This window comes from Somniosus microcephalus, chromosome 1 (genome assembly GCF_052327205.1).
Source record: "Somniosus microcephalus isolate GS21.2 chromosome 1, FLI_Smic_1.0, whole genome shotgun sequence".
Taxonomy (NCBI): Eukaryota; Metazoa; Chordata; class Chondrichthyes; order Squaliformes; family Somniosidae; genus Somniosus; species Somniosus microcephalus.
In genome coordinates, this window is record NC_140987.1 from 213,275,208 (window position 1) to 213,293,914 (window position 18,707).

The 18,707-nt window shown below is 43.0% G+C and overlaps 1 protein-coding gene across 1 annotated transcript in view; it reads right to left on the reverse strand.

Annotated features, from left to right (window-relative positions):
- The window catches only part of msh3 (mutS homolog 3 (E. coli)), a 459,900-nt gene that overhangs the window by 243,461 nt on the left and 197,732 nt on the right, over window positions 1–18,707 (reverse strand). The window contains exons 17-19 of the mRNA XM_085989589.1: window positions 15,938–16,054; window positions 13,643–13,750; window positions 575–689 (exon numbers count right to left, since the gene is read on the reverse strand). Coding sequence (XP_085845715.1) covers window positions 575–689; window positions 13,643–13,750; window positions 15,938–16,054 — 340 coding nt within the window. The remainder of the gene's footprint in view (window positions 1–574; window positions 690–13,642; window positions 13,751–15,937; window positions 16,055–18,707) is intronic.

The window sequence follows — 18,707 nt, forward strand, 5'->3', positions numbered from 1 at the left end:
GCGATGGGAGCAAGGAAAGCACAAATGATTGGGGGAGGGAATGGAAGGCAGCCGGCAAGGGCCACATTTTTCCTGCAAGCCCATCCCAAAAGTAGCCTGTAACGTTTGTGGCTCCTTCACCTGCCACACCACCCACTGTCACCTCTAACATAGAAAGAAAAGAAAAGAAAAAAAATACTAGAGAGAAGCAAAAAGGAGGGACAGAGAAGCAGAAGCACAAGAGAAAAGATATCAGGTCATGATATGAGAAAACTCAACTTTGGCTGGGTATTTGAGAACAAACTTTAATTTAGACCTTAATGTCACATATTAGGATATGTTTACCTCCATCTACTGTTGACAAAATGATCTGTGTGAATATATAGCGGGGAACCCACTCCCCCGCACCCGACTCCCGCCACATCTATATCAACAAATGGAAGAAAACATACTCTAATGTGCTTACTTTAAGCCACAAGTGACGACATGACACTGCTGAAAATATAGCATTACAGCAAAGGTCACCCAATCAACCCGGCACACACAGCAGTTTAACTGCGAAGTAGGGCACTGAAAGATTTTATTGAATACTCACATGCAGTTCAGTGCTATTTGGAACGTACTGCTCCTGCTCTCCCATAAGAATGTCAATTACAGGGTGCCTGCCATTCTTGATCACTATTTGTCTATCTTCTTCCAGCACAGTTGGCCTGTACAAATAACACAACATTTTAAACTATTGTTTAATAATGAACACTTTATCCTCTATATTCAGTGAAAGCATTCAACCATCAGTTTTTTTGGTTTATTTTAATTACAAAATACAAGTCAAAAAGTACAAGCCATACAAAGAACAGACAAATGTGTGGATGTTTAAATGCTACTTTAAGGTCTATGCTTTAGACACCCCAACCAACCAACCAATGAAAGATGTCAGCAACTAGAATGTTAAGTATCAGAAAGAGGCCATTAGGCCTATCAAGCCTGCACCAGTTTTTCTCCTCAAGAGCCACCCAGTCTAATCCACTCTCCTGCTCGGTCCCCATATCCTTGATTATGACTCTTTTTTAAGCAACTAATTTCCTTTAAAAATAATTTATGGACTGTTTTAACAGTGGCTTGTGGCAGAAAATTCCACGCTCTAATCACTCTGTGTAAGAAATGTCTAACTTGCCTTTTAATTCTTTCCAACATCATCTTATATTTGTGCCCCCTCATTGTCTCACTGACTAGTGGAAACAATCAGTCACAATTTATCTCATTAGAACCCTTCATCATAAACTCGTTGGCAATAATGCTCAACTCAGCTGCTCTTTTTGGACAATAAAGACTTATTCCACTTTCCACTCTGTTTCTGAGGTAATGATCTTTGTTTATGAAGGCCTCTGATTTTAATGTGACTTTGAGAATCGCTTTTCACATCTCTGTCCATTATTCTGTGAAAAGCATAAATGAGTAGCTCTCGAAGAGATCTCTTCAAACATCAAATCTAGTGATTGGTTCCTGAGTCTATGTCTGTGTCTGTGTCTGTGTCTGTGTGTGTGTGTGTGTCCCTCTCCTCCAAACTCACAGGTATCAGTCATTAGAATGTTTAAATTTTCTAAATATACACAGCTCATAATCAGAGCCTGTTTATTTTAAAAATGAAACTAATTTGTCCTTTAAAAAAAATAATTCAAGCCAGAATAAGGAAAGGCACTATTTATCTCTTGCAGATTAATACTTTTTCTGAAGTTTAAAGGGTACTATTAACTTTTTTTTTTTAAATAAAGAGTACTAGTAAATTGCCTGTGGCATTGTCCATGGTCAGTTGATAAATGTACTATTTTTAATATACAAGATGGCAACAGAGCTGTGAGAGAGACTTCAGAAACTCATTCCAAAGTGTCAAACTGGCCAGCGCTTCCAACTACTTCATCATGGACTACTGTAATAGAAGAATGGTAAGGTGGGGAAGTGGTGAGCAACGGGGATCTGGGGTTTCATTCAGGGGAACCAGATTCTGATGAGGCGCTCACGTACAGCCCGACCAGAACAGGGATCTGCTGCCTTCCTCCTGCTCTTCCTCCTCCATAGTGTCAGTTGGTAGCACCTTCGCCTTTGAGTCAGAAGGTAGTGGGTTCAAGTCCCACTCCAGGGACTTGAGCACATAACCATAGGTTGACACTCCAGTGCAGTGCTGAGGGAGTGCTGCACTGTCGGAGGTGCCGTCTTTCAGAGGAGACGGTAAACCGACGCCTTGTCTGCTCTCTCCGGTGGACGTAAAAGATCCCATGGCACTATTTCGAAGAGGAGCAGGGGAGTTATCCCCGGTGTCCTGGCCAATATTTACCCATCAACCAACATTAAAAAAAAGATTATCTGGTCATTATCACATTGCTGTTTGTGGGACCTTGCTGTGCGCAAATTGGCTGCTGCGTTTCCCACATTACAACAGTGACTCCACTTCAAAAGTACTTCATTGACTGTAAAGCACTTTGAGACGTCCAGTGGTCATGAAAGGCGCTATATAAATGCAAGTCTTCCTTTCTTTCTCCTCCTGAGGTGGTCACGAAACCTGTGCTGGCAAGGGCTGCGTCGCCATGATGGCCAAGTTGTGGAGGATGCAGCAGACCGCCACGAAATGGGACACCCGCTCTGGTGTGTACTGGAGGGCTCCTCCAGAGTGGTCAAGGCAGTGCAACCGTTGCTTCAGAACCCTGATGGTGTGCTCGAAAAGGTTCCTCATGTCAGCATGGCTCTCATTAGGAGTACTGGCCACGAGTGACGGGGTTGTGGAGGGAAGTCAACAGCGACGTGTAGAGCAGATAGCACTGGTCTCTGAGCAGCCACCCTTGGGTTTGACGTGGTGGGTTTGACGTGGTGGTTGGAAGATTGCTGGTACGCCGAATTGGAGCAGGATGAAGGCATCATGACTGCTGCCAGGATAGCGGGCATTCAACATCATGATGTGCTCTGTGTGGTCGCACAGCAACTGCACATTAAGTGAGTGGTAGCCTTTGCAGTTGCGGTACATCTTAGGAAAGGTAGCATAGTGGTAATGTTACTGGGCTAGTAATCCAGAGGCCTGGACTAATTATCTGAAGACGAGAGTTCAAATCCCACCACGGCAGCTGGGGAATTTAAATTCAGTTAATTAAATAAATCTGGAATAAAAAGCTAGTATCAGTAATGGTGACCATGAAACTATCAGATTGTCGTAAAAACCCATCTGGTTCACTAATGTCCTTATGGGAAGGAAATATGTCGGCCTATAATGTGACTCCAAACCCACAGCAATGTGGTTGACTCTTAACTGCCCTCTGAAATGGCCTAGCAAGCCACTCAGTTGTAACAAACCACTACAAAACACAATAAGAATAAAACCAGACGGACCACCTGGCATCGGCACCGGCTACGGACACGACCCAGCCCAGTCGACCCTGCAAAGTCCTCCTCACCAACATCTAGGGACTTGTGCCAAAATTGGGAGAGCTGTCAAGCAGCAGCCTGACATAGTCATACTCACAGAATCATGGGGAACAAAGAAATGGCAGACCAATTAAATACATATTTTGGTTCTGTCTTCACAAAGGAGGACACAAATAACCTCCCAGAGATGTCGGGGAACATAGGGTCGGATGAAAGGGAGGAACTGAAAGAAATCAGTATTTGTAGGGAAATGGTGTTAGGGAAATTGACGGGATTGAAGGCTAAAAATCCCCAGGGCCTGATAATCTACATCCTAGGGTACTTAAGGAAGTGGCCCTAGAAATAGTAGATGCATTGCTGATCATCTTCCAACATTCGATAGAATCTGGAACAGTACCCATGGATTGGAGGGTAGCTAATGTTACCCCACTATTCAAAAAAGGTGGTAGAGAGAAAACAGGGAATTAAAGACCGGCAAGCCTGAAATCGGTAGTGGGGAAAATGCTAGAGTCCATTATAAAAGATGTAATAGCAGAGCACTTGGAAAACAGTGACAGGATCGGACAAAGTCAACATGGATTTACAAAAGGTAAATCGTACTTGACTAATCTACTGGAATTTTTTGAGGATGTAACTGGTAAAATAGTCACACAACACCAGGTTATAGTCCAACAGCTTTATTTGAAATCACAAGCTTTCGGAGCGCTGCTCCTTCGTCAGGTGAAGTGGAGAAATGCATAAAGACACAGCTTATATAGTTAGAGAATAATGTCAGATGTTTACAGGTAATCTTGCCAACTGCCATTTATCACACCTCGGCAGAGAGATAATCACAGCAATCAAAGGTGTGAATGGTGTCCAAACAGGTCAGTCAGGAAAACATTACATCAAAGAACAATGAGGTGGGGTCACAAGGGGTCAAATATTGCAGATGCTGGGGTCTGTGTGAAAAACAAAAAAAGACAAAAAACTTTTTTTTTTCCGCACCGACCTCCTCAGAAGACAAACACGGGACACAACCAACAGAGTACCCTTCGTCGTCCAGTACATCCCCAGAGCGGAGAAACTACGCCATGTTCTTCGCAGCCTTCAACATATCATCGATGACGACGAACACCTCGCCAAGGCCATCCCCACGCCTCCACTACTCGCTTTCAAACAGCCGCCTAACCTCAAACAGGCCATCGTTCGCAGCAAATTACCCAGCTTTCAGGAGAACAGCGACCACGACACTACACAACCCTGCCACAGCAACCTCTGCAAGACATGCCAGATCATCAACACAGATACCATCATCACACGTGAGGACACCACCCACCAGGTACATGGTACATACTCATGTGACTCGGCCAACGTTGTCTACCTCATACGTTGCAGGAAAGGATGCCCCGGAGCATGGTACATCGGCGAGACCATGCAGACACTGCGACAACGGATGAACGGACACCGCGCAACAATCACCAGGCAGGAGTGTTCCCTCCCAGTCGGGGAACACTTCAGCAGTCAAGGACATTCAGCCTCCGATCTTCGGGTAAGCATTCTCCAAGGCGGCCTTCGAGACACACAACGCAAAATCGTCGAGCAGAAACTGATAGCCAAGTTCCGCACCCATGAGGACGGCCTCAACCGAGATCTTGGGTTCATGTCACGCTACATGTAACCCCACCTGACGCAGGGTCATCCAGACTCGAGTCGACATTGGCTTGTTCTCTCTACACAGATGCGGCCAGACCTGCTGTGAATTACAGCAAAAAAAAAAGTTTTTTGTCTGTTTTTTTGTTTTTCATACAGACCCCAGCATCTGCAATATTTGACCCCTTTTGACCCCACCTCATTGTTCTTTGATGTAATGTTTTCCTGACTGACCTGTTTGGACACCATGCACACCTTTGATTGCTGTGATTATCTCTCTGCCGAGGTGTGATAAATGGCAGTTGGCAAGATTACCTGTAAACATCTGACATTATTCTCTGACTATATATTCTGTGTCTTTATACATTTCTCCACTTCACTTGACGAAGGAGCAGCGCTCCGAAAGCTTGTGATTTCAAATAAAGCTGTTGGACTATAACCTGGTGTTGTGTGACTTCTTACATTTGTCCACCCCAGTCCAACTCCGGCATCTCCACACCATGGTAAAATAGATAAGGGAGAACCAGTGGATGTGGTATATTTGGACTTTCAAAAGGCTTTCGATAAGGTCCCGCATAAGAGATTAGCGTGTAAAGTTAAGGCACATGGGATTGGGGGCAAGGTATTGATTTGGATAGAGAACTGGTTGGCAGACAGAAAGCAAAGAGTTGGAATAAACGGCTCCTTTTCCGTGTGGCAGGCAGTGACTAGTGGGGTACCGCAGGGATCGGTCCTTGGACCCCAGCTATTCACAATATATATTAATGATCTAGACGAGGGAACTAGATGTAATATATCCAAGTTTGCAGACGACACAAAGCTGGGTGGGCGTGTGTGCTGTGAGGAGGATGCCAAGAAACCAGTATGATTTGGACAGGTTGGGTGATTGGGCAGAAGCATGGCAGATGCAATATAACGTGGATAAATGCGAGGTTATCCACTTTGGTGTCAAAAACAGGAAGGCAGATTATTATCTGAATGGCAATAGATTGTGAGAAGGGGAAGTGCAACGAGACCTGGGTGTCCTTGTGCACCAGCTGCTGAAGGTAAGCATGCAGGTGCAGCAGGCGGTTAAGGCGGCAAATGGTATGTTGGCCTTCGTAGCGAGAGGGTTTGAGTACAGGAACAAGGATGTCTTGCTGCAGTTGTACAGGGCCTTGGTGAGACCACACCTTGAGTATTGTGTGCAGTTTTGGTCGCCTTATCTGAGGAAGGATGTTCTTGCCATGGAAGGAGTGCAGCGAAGATTCACCAGGCTGATACCTGGGATGGCAGGAATGACGTATGAGGAGAGATTGGGTTGATTGGGCTTATACTCGCTGGAGTTTAGAAGAATGAGAGGGGATCTCATTGAAACTTATAAAATTCTGACAGGACTGGACAGACTAGATGCAGGAAGGATGTTCCCGATGGTCGGGGAGTCCAGAACCAGGGGTCACAGTCCAAGGATAAGGGTTAAGCCATTTAGGACAGAGATGAGGAGGAATTTCTTCACCCAGAGAGTGGTGAACCTGTGGAATTCTCTACCAAAGGCGGCAGTAGAGGCCAATTCATTAAATATATTCAAGAAGGAGTTGGATATATTTCTTAAGGCTAAAGGGATATGGGGAGAAAGCAGGGACAGGGTACTGAATTTGGATGATCAGCCATGATCTCATTGAATGGCAGAGCAGGCTCGAGGGGCCGAATGGCCTACTCCTGCTCCTATCTTCTATGTTTCTATACCTTTCAGCCAATGTCCCAAACTCCTCCATCACCATCCCTGGGTATGTCTTGTCCCACCGGCAGCACAGACCCACCTGAGGTGGCAGCACAGTGGTATACAGTCAGGAAGGAGTGGCCCTGGGAGTCCTCAACATTGACTCCTGACCCCATGGTCAAGGAAACCTCCAGCTGATTACCACCTACCGCCCTCCCTCAGCTGATGAATCAGTACTCCGCCACGTTGAACACCACGTGGATGAAGCACAGAGTAGCAAGGGCAGAGAATGTACTCTGGGTGGGGGACTTCAATGTCCATCACCAAGAGTGCCTCTGTAGCACCACTACTGACCGAGCTGGCCGAGTCCTGATGGACATAGCTGCCACACTGGGCCTGTGACAGGTGGTAAGAGAGCCAACAAGAGGGAAAAATCTACTTGACCTTGTCCTCACCAATCTACCTGTCGCAGATGCATCTGTCCATGACAGGATTGGTAGCAGTGACTGTGGATCCACAGTCATTATGGAGACCAAGTCCCGTCTTCACACTGAGGACACCCTCCATCATGTTGTGTGGCACTACCACCGTGCTAAATTATCAGAACAGATCTAACAGCTCAAAACAGGGCATCCATGAGGCACTGTGGGCCATCAGCAGCAGCAGAATTGTATTCCACCACAAACTGTAACCTTATAGCCCGGTATATCCCTCGCTCTATCATTACCATCAAGCCAGGGGACCAACCCTGGTTCAATAAGGAGTGTAGAAGAGCATGCCAGGAGCAGCACCAGGCATACCTAAAAATGTGGTGCCAACCTGGGGAAGCTGTAACATGCATGCTAAAAAGTGGAAGCAGCATGCTACAGACAGGGCTAAGCGATCCCACAATCAATGTATCAGATCAAAGCTCTGCAGTCCTGCCACATCCAGTCGTGAATGGTGATGGACCATTAAACAACTAATGGGAAGAGAAGGCTCCATGAATATTCCCATCCTCAAAATGTGTTACTGGATTATTTTTTTTTATACAAAAGGTAGGAGCTTTACCAAACAGCAAGAAGGACTGCAACAGCAGAGGACATTTAAATTGTTGTTCCAGAACTCCTACCAATCGTGAATGGTGGTGCTGACCGAAATAATGGAAACACAGATTTCAACATCTGGAACAAGGCTGGGAAAGAAAGAAGCATCTATGATTTGTGACAACTGCAGCCAGTTCATTGGACAACTAGGGCTTTTCAACAAACATGGTATTCATCCAAGCAAAGTAGGTGCAAAACTTTTTGCTGCCAAGATGGAGGAAGCATTCAGGGTTTCTTTAAAGTGACCAGGCCAGAGAACAAAATAAACATCCTACAAAATAACAGTGCGAATCAAACCATTTTTGACAATGTCGATTTTAACTCACCTCTTTAGTTGAACCCACTACAACAGGATTAAATCAGGTAACTAAGTTGCATGAAATAATCTAGGTATTTTATTGAGTGCTTCTATATAAAAGGCCAGAAGCATCAGAAATAAATTAACCAAACTACAGCTATACACTACTCATGAAAACCATGAACTGACGGCCCTCTCAGAACTATAGCTAGGTTTTGAGATTAGAGGCAGGAGAGTATCTTGTGGATTCGGCTGTAGCATATTTAGAGATGATATTATGCTGGTACCACATTTATCTATTTAAAAAGATATCTCTGAAGACTTATAAAAGGAGAAATTGTCTTTCAGATAGCCCTAACAAAAAAAAAGTATATGGCAAGCTAAAATGAATCTAGACAGGGTTAGACTAGAAAATAGCCAAAATAATGGGGATACACTTTTTTGCTTATGTTAGGACACAAGAGGTCAGTTAGACAACACACAGGACCATTACAAGATCACTTGGGAAGGATTATAAATGATATCTAAAACTAATCCCCATTTCCCGTGCTCCTCAATAACACCGTACTTTCCTCTGCCTCAAAAGTTTATCTACGCTTCTCTTAAGAGAGTCATGTTTTTTGTTCTTGGGATGTAAGGGGCATTGGCAAAGCAGTATTTATTGCCCATTTCTAGTTTCCCAGAGGGCATTAAGAGTTAACCACATAGCATAGGACTGGAGTTATGTGAAGGTCAGACCGGGTTAGGATGGCTGTTTCCCTTGCTTGCATGACATTAGTGAGCCAGTTGGGGTTTTTTAAATGACAGTCCAGCAACTTATTAAATTTAATTTCACAACTTGTCTTAGTGGGATTTGAACTCGCATAGTTTTCTATATTATGCTGCCATTTTTGTGTTGATGCACATCCAAAACCACTTTGCATATGCAAACAAGGCAGTATAAGTGCAACCCCAGATACTGAAGCGTCTTGTTCCCTAAGAAAGCAATGGTTGTGAGGATTTGACAATAATTTCTCTTTGTCCTGTCCTCATAGAATGCATAGGTCATTCTGCGTTCACATTGTGCAATAGTGTCTTTTCAAATCTGCAGGTATAAAGGGGAAATAAAGAGCTCTGGGGTCAAATGTAATTCTAACAGCACCTTCATAAAGAACTCCAGATATGCTCATTCTAGTGCCATTTGAGGCAGAAAGCATCAACAAACAAGAGCTGCAAAGCACTAAATCTTATTGAAACCATAGCAAAGGACAGCGTCTGTTTCCCATAACAGTTCTTTGAATCCATGAAATTCAGAGACTCAAAGAAAGGCTGCATTAATCTGCGCAATACAACCAGGTATCAAGGATTTTATTTCCTCAAGATCTCAAGATCTAATAAGCCCAGAGACAAGGGATACAGTCACAATCAGTTTCCTCACACATGAAAGAAAAGAAACAGAAATCTAAACTAAACAAAGCGCCCACCTGAGCAACTCCAGGAAAAACGCACTGAATATGGAGACCAGCGTTCCCTCTGGGTTACACAGATTGGAGGTATATGCACTTGGCATGGTCAAGTTTACTTTATATATTACGTGGGATGGCTCAGCATTGACAGTGCAAATAAAAAAAAAGTTACACAGTAAAATAGAATTAAATAGAATGTTACAGCACAGAGAGGCCATTCAGCCCATCACAACTGTGATCATTTATTTCTGATGGCCCAGATTTTACAGTAGGAATAATACTGCAGCTATCGACTTTATAATAGACTAAATCAAACATCAACTACGGGGTCCGCACATGCACAGTTAAACGCAGAAATCAGGAAATTGCTGTCCGATTTGCCCTGCTCCTCCACAAGCTTCGCTGCACCAGTACCTCGCCGAGAGACTCATCACTAAAATACATGAAAGGTGTGAGGTTGTGGTACTTACCCACTAGTTACCCATTAAACACGCCAGAAAAAGTTAGGGCTGGTGCATTCAAGTGTAAGTGAATTTTTAATGGCGTGCTTATCTTAATTACTGCCAAACAACTTCTCTTGCACTGAAAATTTACTTTTACAAGTGTGGAGTCTCATTCCTTCAGAATTTAGTTATTGTTGGAGATTTTGAAAAATTAAAAATTAAAATTCTCATCTTTCTTTCTCACTATTTTGCTTTCTGTACATGATTTTACATTGAATTAAATATTCTAACTTACACTTCCTGGTTTAGACTCTGTGTGCCTCAGTGAGGATTCTTCAATCTAATTGGTTGATGAGCCACGCAGTTGCTTGGCCTGCTCACACACGCCACAGATCCTCTGTAGAGGAGGCCGCGCCAAAAAGAATCTCTAGCAACCGTAAGTTGCCGCTCAAAAGTCCACGAAAAGTCTGTAAGCGTAATGAACGGCAAGCGCCATTCCTTCACCGCTGACTGTGAAATCCAGCCGATATCTCTATCAGATCTCCTCTTAATCTTCACTGTTCTAATGAAAATAGCCCCAGTTTCTTTAATCTCTCCTCATAACTAAACTCTCATCCCTGGTATCACCTTAGTGAACCTCTTCTACAACCTGAGTGGCTTCGACAACCTTCTAAAAGTAGGGCACCCAAAACCAGACAATATTCTAACTGCAGCATATCTGATGATCTACACAGATGTAGCATTACCCTTTTGCTTTTGTATTCTATGCCCCAATTTATAGAACTGGGGTTCCCATTTTTCTTCTACAGCTTTATTAACTTGCTATACCACTTTTAAAGATTTGCATCTCTGAACCCCCAAGACTCTCTGCTCCTTTTAAAGTTTTACCATTTAGTGCATACACCTTCTCCTTATTGCCCCCCCACCCCACCACCCCATTTTGCCACGTTAAATTTCATCATATTTTCCTTAAGTTATTTACAGTCCACTTCAAAGTTAACCACACACACTATTTTTGTGCCTCCTATATCCAAGTCAGATCATTCATATATATTGAAAAGAGCAATGATCCTAACACTGGCTCCTGAGCACACCACTGTTTACATTACTCCAATCCAAAAATAAATCCAGGTAGTTGCTATAGTCCATGGGCTTTCATGGCTGTCTGTGAAAAGCCTATTTCCAGAGATGGAGAGAGAAAGAGAAGAGTCCAGGAATGGAATAAAAAAAGTCAGAGATAAGCTACCTAAAGGAGTGGAACAGATGAAAATTAGAAGCTTAACACTTCCATCAGAGTTAACCACAGTACAAATCCTCGTCAAATTTCTTGTACCTCATCAACTCATATATAAATATCTTCCAACTGTTAAGCAAATGAAATAATTTGTATATGAGACGTCAAAACTGAACAGTAGCAATTAGCAATGAAAACCCCAAATTACAGGGCAAACTAGCATTTAGCAAATTTACAGGTAAAGTTAACATACTGATGAAAAATTAATTAATTCTCAACAAAATTCATATTACTCATACCTACTTGTTCTAAATTTCTAGGAAATATTTTCTCCCTCAGGTGAGAAGCCTAAAGAGCTGATCTTCCTAGGGTCAATGCTGGGGGTGCAACATGTCTGCAGCACACAAGTAAAAGGTTCGTGCCTGGATTTCCTGTCCAAACTAATTTTAATATTGGGGGCCACCATGATGGGCTTTGTCATGAATGAACAGGAAATTGCAGTTCTGCTGCAGGAATTAAAGGCCTGTGGCTGCTTAAAGTGGTTGGTGCATGCAGAGGTTTTAGGGGAGCCAGTCGAGGAAAGACTGGAAGCTGTGCAAAGTTTCACATTTTGTAAGCCTGCAACTTGCTTCCAAATATCCCGAACCATTTCGGAAAAGCTATTTACGCTAGCAGACCACTGTTTATATTCAAGTGCCAAGGGGAAAGAAGTTGTGAGAGTTTACACAGAGGATGGCTGAACATGTAAAGGCACCCTGCTTTGATGATGAGGCAATAGAGCAATTACTGCAGGAAGTGGAGCAAAGCAAGGATCCTCTGGCCATGGACTGAAGGTCAAGAGCATGGCAAGAGGTGACAAAAACTATGAAATTAGGCAGCACTGTCCACAGGACAAGGATCCACTGAAAGTTTGGATACGGGCAGCAGAGTTTTGAATGAGTTCAAGTTTGTGAAAGATGGAAGATGAGAGGCTGGCCAGGAAAGCATTGGAAAAGTCAAGTACTGTATAGACTCAATTGACAGGAATTTAGATTCTTTTCCCACCAACTACAATCTTTCTTTATGCCACCCAACTCTTGATTGATTTTAAAAGGCTGATTTTATGTTTTGGGGTTTCTTTTAGCCTAGATAATTTTGACTTTCATGTTTCAGACTACTTAAGGTGTCAGCCTTGGCTCAGTGGTAGCACTCTCACCTGAGGAGTCAGAAGGTCGTGGGTTAAAGACCCACTCCAGGGACTTGAGCACATAATCTAGGCTGACACTTCAGTGCAGTACTGATGGAGTGCTGCATTGTCAGAGGTACCATATTTCAGAGGAGATGTTAAACCGACTGCCCTCTTGTAAAAGATTCCACGGCACTTTCGGCATGTGTGGTGGAACAAGAAACCTTAATGGATTTCAAGAAGAAACTAGACAGGTTCTAGTCAACAAATGGGAGTCAAAAGCATTAGAAATGTGGATAGGTGGGCGAGGTGGACCAACAGTCATCTTCTACTTAAAACTGTTACTATGTTTTCCAGTAAGTTCATTTTTGCACACCTGATCTAATTGAACAAGTGCACATTTTGGAAAAGTTAAGGACATCCAGTGCTCTGAAAATGCTTTATCAAACACATTTTTTCAATGTTATTCTCATATCAAAATATCTTCATGAAACTAATTACGCAGCCTGATGCACAACAATCTACAACCATAAGGTTTAGGGCTGATTAAGTATAATATGAAACTACAGTATACCATTATCACCAATTTACAATTTCCTACCCTTCTGGTGCCATTATGAAATAATACACTATTAGAAAGAAATGCTCATTTTATAAATGGACTAAAATTGAACACGTTGATGCAAGGATAAGAACAGAAGGTCGTGATTTCAAGCCCCACTCCAGGACATGAGCTCATCATCCAGACTGATATTTCAGTGCCGTACTGAAAAAGTGCTGCACTGTTGGGGGTGCTATCTTTCAGATGAGATGTTAACCAAAGGCCCCATCTTCCCTCTCAGATGAACGTAAAAGATCCCTTGACACTATTTAAAGAAGAGCAAAAGGAGTTCTCCTGATGTCCTGACCAATCAACATAATTAAAACAGACTATCTGGTCATTTGTCTCATTGTTGTTTGTGGGTCTTTGCAGTGCACAAAATTGGCTGTTCCATTTCTCTACATTACAACAGTAACTACATTTCAAAAATACCTTATTGGCTGTGAAGCGTTTTGGGAATTCTGAAGTTGTGAAAGGTGCAATATAAATGCGTTCTCTCTCCTTCTAGAGCAGAAACTAAAGAAAAGTAGGGATGGGCAAATGCCAGACAGAACTGCACTGGAATACTAGAATGAGAGAAATAACTAAAAGAAACCTCAAGAGGAATAGCAGAGAGAGAGAAAGACAAGTTTACAAAACCACTTTATTACCTGGTATATCCTCCTTGCTTAGCAACTGCTGCCAATGAAAAGATGCAGTCAATGGTTGCCAGGTGACCGATTGCCTTTCTTATTCCATGATAGTGTTCACCAAACTGACTGTACATGAACAGAATGAGGATATATTAAGAGAAAATCTGTTATCAAAGTGCAATAAATATTCCTCAAACAATTCACTATCCATCCACTTCTGTATATTCTAGTACACATTCAAACCATCATAAATAAAAGTGCATTGACATTTGGAAGTACAGTATGTAAAGACGACAATTGAATTTGTGTTTTCTTCAAATTTGAGATAACATCAAGATTTTTCAATTGGACATTTAACTGAAAAAGCAGTAATTTTCTTTGCCTAGTTCAATCTTAATTCAGGCTGGTTCACTTCATTTCAGTTTTTAGTATTTTTTTTAAATTCCACACGTTTGGAGATAAACATGTTTGCAGTGTCTGGTATCCTGGTCAACATTAGCCTGCAAAACAAGTGACTACCCTTCAAAATCAATTGATTGGCTGTGAAGTGTTTTTAGGGCATCCGGAGGACATGAAAGGGGCTACATAAATGCAAGTTCTTTTCTTTATTAATTATGGACATTCTGGGGATAAGAGGGGTGCTTTATAAATGCAAGTTTGTTCTTTCTTTGACAGAAGACACACACAGCTACTACTGAATGCATCACAATAAAGTGGCTTTAAAACTCTATGGTATTGAAAGATCTCGCAGACAAAGGCGCCAAAACCCCTTTAAACTGATATTTATGAAGTGCATTTTGGGCTAATGGAACTAAAGGATCCTTTAAATCGCATCCATGCCACACAGCCCACCCAATTTGTTTAAGCTGGAGACCTTGGCGAGTATTTATAGCAACCTCCTGTGAGGGCATGCACCTTCTTGATTTCCATCGTGCCACAAATCACCTACGTCCAAGAGGCAGACTGCCCCAGCATTAACTGATGCCGACACAAGAGCAGTTCATTACATTTGTGTCCCAAGCTGCAGTGCCACAACACTACATTTAAACCAGAACTATTAAAACTTTAGGGCTAAAAATTAAGTAGCGCCGGGCGCTAAAAATAGCACACCGGAAAAATTAGCGTCCCCGCGCTGGAAATTGAGTGGTTGTGCCCCAAGAGGGAAGCGGGGCGTTACTGGAAGCGCCCCGCATCCCTCTTGGGGCGCTGAGAGTCAATATTGCGGTGTTATGTGCCGCAGCGCCACACGCTGCGGCACGTCGCGCCACGGTATTGCAGGCCTTCCTCCCCTTCTCAAAGGGGAGGGGACTTGTGCAGCACGACCTGGGGCCCAGCTGGGCCCCCGGGGATCGGGAGTGCAGGCAAAAGAGCCCAGCACCCAAGAGAAGTGCCGGGCTCTTGGAGCACAGCCAGCACTCCGCGGGGGGGGGGGGGGGGGGGGGGCGCGCGTTTCAGGAGGTCTGGGATGGGAGTGCAGGCAGGTGCTGGCAGGCGGCCAGCAACAAAAATGGCTGCCCCGCACCTCGCCTTTAAATTGCGCCTCCCCGGCCGCAGGTATACCCCCTCTGACCCTGTCGGACATAGCGCCGGACGGTAAGTCAGGGGGCGCGCTCCCGAAGATCGTGGCCAGGGAGTCAACGGGGCGCTGCGCACACCAATGACGTCATCGCCAGCGGCGCAGTGCCGCAGGTCGCTACCGGTTAGCGCCACCACTAACCTCCCGCTGAATTTTGCGGGAGGCGTGGGCAGTGCCGTGCCCGGGTGCTCATTGGTTTGTGCCCCGTTAGCGCCCTCTTAAGGCGCTAACGGGAGGCGCAACCAACTGAATTTTACCCCCTTAGGGTTTTAACAAGCACTGATCTGATATCAGACATTGCCAATAAATTGGTCAATGACAGCTCACTCCAGTTACTGGTAGCTCTATCATTCATGTAACCGGTTGGTTAATTTTCAAACAAAACATTTTTTCTAATACCAAACTAACCACAGCGTATATGCCATTATAATAACTGCTTAACATGAAACATACATATGGTGCAACTATTCAATTAGTAATAAAACTGAAATGCTAATTTCTCTGCATTTTATTACTATATTCCTTGCTTTCCACTGCTGCACGAGCAGCAGAAATACAATGCATCAGCAGAACATGTCTATACTATAGGATCTTGAATTAGAGACACAATTTTTAAAATTTTTGTAGATGCAGTTGATCAACGTTGTAATTTAATTTTACATTTTTATTATCAAACTTCTTTAGTTCTACAACAACCAAGCTAACAGTTCAATTCAAACTTGATACCCTTGACATACTCCAGCAATTTTAGCCACTCTGCATGGCAGTTGAGAACAAGCTGCTCTCGAAGCTGGCACAGACGTCTGTACTGCTCCACAATGAATGGGGTATGGAAACGGACGACGGCTTTTGTGCTGCAGATAAAAAGAAACAGAACCAAGGTTACTAAAGTAATGTTATGTCACTAGTGGAGGAAGTCAGATTCACAAAGGCTTCTTTCTGAATTAGCCTTGAAAAGAATGAATGAAAAAAGTGTGCCGTTACACAAGATCCACTTTCTGTACTGTTCATTGCACCAGAGGAAGCACTTGGTAACTAAGGTGCACACACTTCAAAGTATGTCTGCACAATGAATAGATGAGCTTTGAAGTTGTTTGATTTAATATCAGAACCATCCTCTCATCCACTGAAATGAATGGGCATATTGACTAGGCAGCAAAACAGTTGCAACATTAAACGTGGAATTCGCAATCAGTGGGACAAGTGGTTTGTTCCAGCAAGTTTTTTGTTACCGCTCAGAAACCATTATTTTTATCATCTCCAGGATTTTTTTTAATGCAAAATTGCAGTAGTCAGGCCACAAGTCACACAGCACTCTAAGTGTAGAAATTTGTGAGATGTTGTGCGGAGACAAACCACTTACCCCAGTCAGTAAATAGATTTACACAATTTATCACACTGGATGTAAACTGAAAACCATAGCATCATAGAATGATAGGGCACAAAAGGAGGCCATTTGGCCCATTATGCCTGTGCCGGCTCTTTGGTATCAAATTAATCCCACTCCCCTGGCTCTTTCCCCATAGCCCTGTAAATTTTTTCCCTTCAAGTGTTTATCCAATTTCTTTTGAATGTTACTATGGATCTATTAAATATACATTCTGTGACATAATCGTAGCTGTCTGTTTCCTTATATTTAAATGGTGTCTGATCTAAACAGTAGGCAGCCTAGCAGGGCGCCTTGTGAGATAAAGAATTTGTTTGTTCGATGGCGACAACAATAAACCAATTAATCAACAAATCTGAAATAACAACAGAAAGTGTTGGAAACACTCAGGTGGTCAGGCAGCATCGAGGAGAGAGAAACAGTCAACGTTTCGGGTCGAACCCTTCGTCAGAACTGGAAAAGGTTAGGGAGGAGAGATTTTTAAGCAGGGGCAGGGAGGAGGGGAGGAAAGAACAAAGAGAAGGTCTGTGATAGGCTGGAAGGCAGGAGAGATTGAATGACAAAAGAGATGATAGTGAAAGGCAAAAGGAGGTAATGGGACAAGTTAAGAAACAAAATATGGTTCTAGATGATGTGTGAATGATGATGGCAGCAACATTAACAGCTACCATGTGAGGAAACAAGAGAAAAAAATATATAAAGAAATACAGGGGCCAATTTATAGTCTGAAATTGTTGAACTCAATGCTAAGCCCAGAAGGCTGTAAAGTGCCTAATCGTAAGATGAGGTGCTGTTCCTCGAGCTTACGTTGAGCTTCGTTGGAACAGTGTAAGAGGCCGAGGACAGAGTGGGAGTGGAGCGGAGAATTAAAGTGACAGGCGACCGGAAGCTCGGGGTCACGCTTGCGGATTGAACCGCAGTCTTTTGCTCTTATAACCATGTGAATTGTTTATCTCTCACTAGAGACGCACGTTGTATCAGTGGAAAGCAGTCAACTGTATTGATGGGAAGTTCTAAATTGGATTTATGCAAGAACTATTGATTGGAGATTCTTTTATTCAGGAAACAATCAACTTCCTATGTTTGTCATGATAAAGTTGCAGGAAACATTATTTGATTTGAACAAAAGATAAAAATCGGTAGATTCTGGAAATCTGAAACAAAAACAAAAAATGCTGGAAACACTCAGGTCAGTCACTGTGTGGACATTTTGTATTTATTTGAATGACCTAGGAAAGATCACACTTCAGTTTTCCCAGAAATATTGCTTTTGACACCGAAAGTGTTAAAAGCAAGTTTTGTAAAAGAGTCCAGGTGCACTTCCAAGGCTGTGGTCTGGGCTGTTCAGGGCCCTCTCCTCTGAAACCAAGTTTTAGGCAGGGGGAGGTGGAAAACATGGCAATTAACTGCGCAACAAGTTTGATCGTCCAGACAAAAACTAAATCAGAACTAGTGCTTATTATGGGCAATTAACCAATTATTTACATTCTCTTTATTTTTACATTAAACTTAACAAGTACTTTTAAAGGAAAGGAGTAGCATTTATATAGCACCTCTCATGACCTCAGGACACCACATGCGCGCTTTACTGCCGAAGTACTTTTGAACTATAGTCACTGTTGTAATGTAGGGAAATGAGGCGTACAATTTGTATACAGCAAGGACCCACAAACAGCAATGAGATACATGACCAGATAATCTGTTTAGTGATGTTGGTTGAGAGATAAATATTGGCCAGGTCACCAGAACTCCCAGCTCTACTTCAAATAGTACCATGGCTCTTTTACATCAACCCAAGAGAGGCGTGTTAGATCCGTGGTTCAGTGGATAAATAATTACACGGATGCTGTACATAAACAAATAACAGGTCTTTACTGGAGGAGGGCAATCTCTAGACTGGAGTACAGAGGCTTGCGCACAGCTTATATACCGGTGTGGTTACTGCCAGTACTACAGTATACAGGAGCTGTAAAAAGTAGTTCTGACTTAAAGCACATACACTACAATTCCTCCCTTTTTAGATTAATAATACCCTTAATATTCAAATAACAATTACATTTTTACATGTACATTCAATAACAAAAGTCCATTTATAGATTCAGTCTTTGGGGCGGCTTCCT